The 4,246-nt window shown below is 54.7% G+C and overlaps 1 protein-coding gene across 1 annotated transcript; it reads left to right on the forward strand.

The window, feature by feature from the left end:
- Window positions 1–2,848: 2,848 nt before the first annotated feature.
- Window positions 2,849–4,177, forward strand: GUITHDRAFT_120528 (hypothetical protein; the record flags this gene model as incomplete). The annotated part of the gene is made up of 3 exons (XM_005820234.1): window positions 2,849–3,750; window positions 3,891–3,978; window positions 4,142–4,177. The coding sequence occupies 3 exons, from the start codon at window positions 2,849–2,851 to the stop codon at window positions 4,175–4,177; spliced, it is 1,026 nt and encodes a 341-aa protein (XP_005820291.1).
- Window positions 4,178–4,246: the final 69 nt, after the last annotated feature.

The following is a 4,246-nucleotide window of genomic DNA, read 5'->3' on the forward strand; positions in this document are numbered from 1 at the left end:
GGAAGGGAGGGGAGCAGGGGGGAGGGAGGGAGGGAGAAGAGCATTGAAGGAGGAGGGGAGGGATACTTGCAATGGAGATCTCAGGATTTTAATGAAAATTATTTGCCTTTTGATCGGGGGCAAGGGGACCTGTGTTTCGGTGGCACCCTATAGACATGGGGTAGGTATCTATATAAAACAACCGGTGTAGAAAAAAAAGATTGCCGTTGCTAGCTGGCATACGACTCCTTGATTTGAAAACAAAAATACTTATTGGCTAGATTTACTACACTCGTCAATGGCTGACACTAATAAGATTTCATGAGCGTGTATCGAAATATACGAATAACCCTACCCCCTCCATATCAGACAAACATACCGGTACACAGGGAAGAGAGCAGCCAAGAGGCGTGTAAGCCGGAACTCAAATGCTTAAAACAAATATAAAAGAGTACTGAGTGGTACAAATCATTCTGGTACAAAATTGACTAAAAACTGTATGCTTATGATCAAATTAACAGGTACAAGTGTTTGTTAAAAGGATATTAATTTATAATTGGGCATTAGTAAATGCCATGGAATGTGTACATGTGAGCATCGTGCACGATAGATCTTTCAAGATTCGAGCCAAGAGAGGACCCTGGGGCAAAGGGGGCAGCTTGGCAGAGCTGACTCACCTGCTAACCTTGGGCGGCATGACAACGGCTGAGATAGCTGCCGTCTATCGCTATCAGCTGCTGCGCCAGTCCCTTGCAGCGGTCCAACTCCAGCCGCTGGCAGGCATGCTGGTCGCTGGGGCGCCAGGACAGCAAGTCCACAAAGGCTTAGGTCAGAAAGGCTTCATCGCTGTAGGGGCCAACGTCATCTGGAGACAGAGGGAGGTGGAGTGGATCGTCTCCTCGAGCTGCCCAGAGGCGAATGATACAGCATTTCGAGCTTTCCGAGAGAGCGAAGCGATGGAGGGAGTACACCTGACTCTGTTCAGCGAGGACCCGAAGATCAGAGAGGCGCTCGCAGTCGAGTTGACAGCTGATCGCTTTGTGTCCAGAAATAAGTTGAAGAAGGCATCAAGGATGCAGAAGAAGGCAGGCGGCAAGGACGGCAAGGAGATCAAGATCATCATCAAGTCGACGGCGGCATCTGGTCGCTTCACGAGGAAGGAGATGGAGGGGCTGTGCAACGGCGGCAACACGTCTATCGCAAGAGTCAAGAGAGTCTTCTTGGAGATCGCTAACAGGCTCGAGATCAACGTTGAAGGCATCGACATGGAGGAGGATTTGAACACCAAGTCCTGGAACGGGTCCAAGCTATGCATCCTCCTCGGCTCCACGGAGGATGCTCGACGCATGATGAAGGAGCTGCCCTTCTATCTCGAAGGCGCAGCAACCAAGCTCGAAGCAGTCGGCTTCGACAAGGAGCCTGACTCTGAGGCGGCTGGTCAGCGGGGCACCAGCGACGCAGCGCAGCGACAGGAGGAGAGCGAGGGAGAGTGGCTGGAGTTTACAGACCTGGAGAGGATCACAATGGAGGCAGCATCTCCGTCAAGCCAAGAGGACATGCAGCTCGTCAGCGAGCTGTCAGCAGTCATCGAAGATGCAGCTTCTTTGAACGAGGCAGGGACGAGCGAGCCGATCAAGCTGGTCCTGGACAAGGCCGTTGGCAACCTCCACGACACGTTCTACTCTCCGGGGAGCCTGGAGTTCATGGCGCTGGGAGAGTGGGCGAAGATGCCAGAGGAGCAGGGAGTGGGACGCAACGCGCTCAAGGAGAAGCTGGGGAAGTGGCTGCAGAGCAAGCGCTGGACTCGCGTGCAAGGAGAGAGCAAGAAGGCAAGGAGGGGCAGCGCGTTCTCGCCACGGGCAACGGCAGCTGCTGAGCTTGAGCAGGAGGCGGAGAGCGACGACATAGAGCGTCGATCTCTTAGCCTCCTGTTCATAGCACTGAGTAAATTCGCAGAGATGCATGTGCTGGCCTGCTCGCTGAAGGTGGACAAGAAGGACCGACTGCGAGTGGAGATGAGGGAAGATGACGAAGAAGAGGAAGACATGGAGGAAGAGCAAGGCGAGGGCGAGGAAGAAGACGGGGCGAGCCCGTACCGAGCTTGAGCTGAGCTCAAGGTAAGGAGAGAAGGTAGGAGGCGACCGAAGGCCAAGGTGAGGAGAGGCAACTCTCCTGACTGAAGCTGAGGACGCTGAATGGAGGAGGAGTAGGTGGCGACCGAAGGCCAAGGTGAGGAGAGGCAACTCTCCTGACTGAGGCTGAGGAAGCTGAATGGAGGAGGAGTAGGTGGTGACCGAAGACCAAGGTGAGGAGAGGCAACTCTCCTGACTGAGGCTGAGGAAGCCAAGAGAAGACAGCAGAAGTAGAGAGTAGAAAGACGCCTCAGAAGCAGGGTTCGCATTGTAGGCCGTGTACTCCCAGTGCTCGAGCGCCTCTTTAGACTAGGATCAAATTGCATTAGGGTTTAGGGTTTAGAGTTTAGGGTTTAGGGTATAGGGTCTAGGGTGTAGGGTTTAGGGTTTAGGGTTTAGGGTTTAGGGTTTAGGGTTTAGGGTTTAGGAGCCGGCCCTTAGTAAGAGCAGCCGGCCCTTAGTAAGAGCAGCCGGCCCTTAGTAAGAGCAGCCGGCCCTTAGTAAGAGCAGCCGGCCCTTAGTAAGAGCAGCCGGCCCTTAGTAAGAGCAGCCGGCCCTTAGTAAGAGCAGCCGGCCCTTAGTAAGAGCAGCCGGCCCTTAGTAAGAGCAGCCGGCCCTTAGTAAGAGCAGCCGGCCCTTAGTAAGAGCATGCGGCCCTGCGGCGCGTAGGGAGAGCGCAAGGGGACCGGTGGAAGCTGCGAGCAAGAGGTTCATATAGTTCAAACAGCTTTCTAAGCATGGTACTACAGTATGATGAGAGCGTTCGCAACCTGCTGTATCGGAGATCATGCCAATACACGCAGGGTGAGCGCTCAGGAGGCCACGTCGAGGAGGCCGCCGACCTCGTCGAGAAGGTGAAGAACTTCACCAAGCGTTATCCGAATAGTCGGACAGCTTATGCTTGCAGAGCTGAGGGGGGATGCACTCCCGACGCTATCGCTGAAGCCATCCGCTCGACATGTCGGCAGGCGAGACGCGACCTGTTTGAAGACTCTCTGAGCGAATGGAGCTCAGAGTCGAAAGCATGGTTTATTCAACAGATGGAGGAGGCCAAGAAGCAGAATGTCGAGACATACATCGGCACCGAAGACACCGAGGGGACCTCCTTCATCTCCATGACTCTCCTGGGCATCTCCTCGATGTATGTGCGACAAGAAGACAAATTGAAAATGAAGTTGACGGAGCTGGGACTCATAGTAGACTCAGTCGATAGAGACGACAAGTCCATCATGTGGAAAGCACCTTACAGACCTGAGATAGCACGAGCAGACGACATCTCAGTCACCATCTCCTTCCTTCGGAATGAAGCAGCCATCGCACTCTGGCAAGGCAGCAGAGAGTACAGCATGGACGGGCGAGTTTTCAGAGCAACTGAAGTCAGCATTGCACACGACCGGTCGTTCAAGCTCCGAGCCAAGCGAGGACCTTGGGGCAAGGGAGGGAGCCTTGCCGAGCTATCGCAGCTCCTAGCTCTTGGAGGAATGTCGACGGCGGACATAGCTCGGATCTATCAATTCCAACTGATCTCGCAATGTCTCGCTGCGGCAGAGGTACAACCGCTGGCGGGCATGCTCGTGCAGGGTGCTGGGCAGAGAGGTCGCAAGGGGCCGAGCCCGAAGACGTATGTTGCTGTTCAACGGTTGGAGCAAGCACCGGAGCTCTGCAGCAGAGAGAGCTCGAGTGGGTACTATCCTGCCCATCGACGGCCAGCTGCGAGCAGACCTTGGCCTCGTTCAGAGAGAGCGAGGCGATGGAGGGGGTGCACCTGACTCTCGTCAGCGACGACGCCAAGCTCAGAGAGACGTTTGCAGTCGAGCTCACAGCAGACACCTTCGTGCCGAGAGGAAAGATTGCCAAGCAGAGAAAGGTACTTCGCGACAGGGAGCAGGCCAGGCGCGGCAGTTTCAGGGTGCAGATCAAGTCGAGGTCAAGCATGAGCACAGGCCGCTTCTCGAGGAAGGAGATGAAGCGCTGTGCTGGAGGAGGTTATCACATCGATCACGCGAGTCAAGCGAGCCATGTTGAGTTAGCAGAAGATACATCAGCTGCAAGCGCTGGCCAGGTAGTGCGAATAGCGGATTATACGCGATCCTCCTCTTTTTTCTTTTTTTCTCTTTTTTTTCTTTCTCGACGTC

This window comes from Guillardia theta, assembly GCF_000315625.1.
Source record: "Guillardia theta CCMP2712 unplaced genomic scaffold GUITHscaffold_185, whole genome shotgun sequence".
NCBI classification, from domain to species: Eukaryota; class Cryptophyceae; order Pyrenomonadales; family Geminigeraceae; genus Guillardia; species Guillardia theta.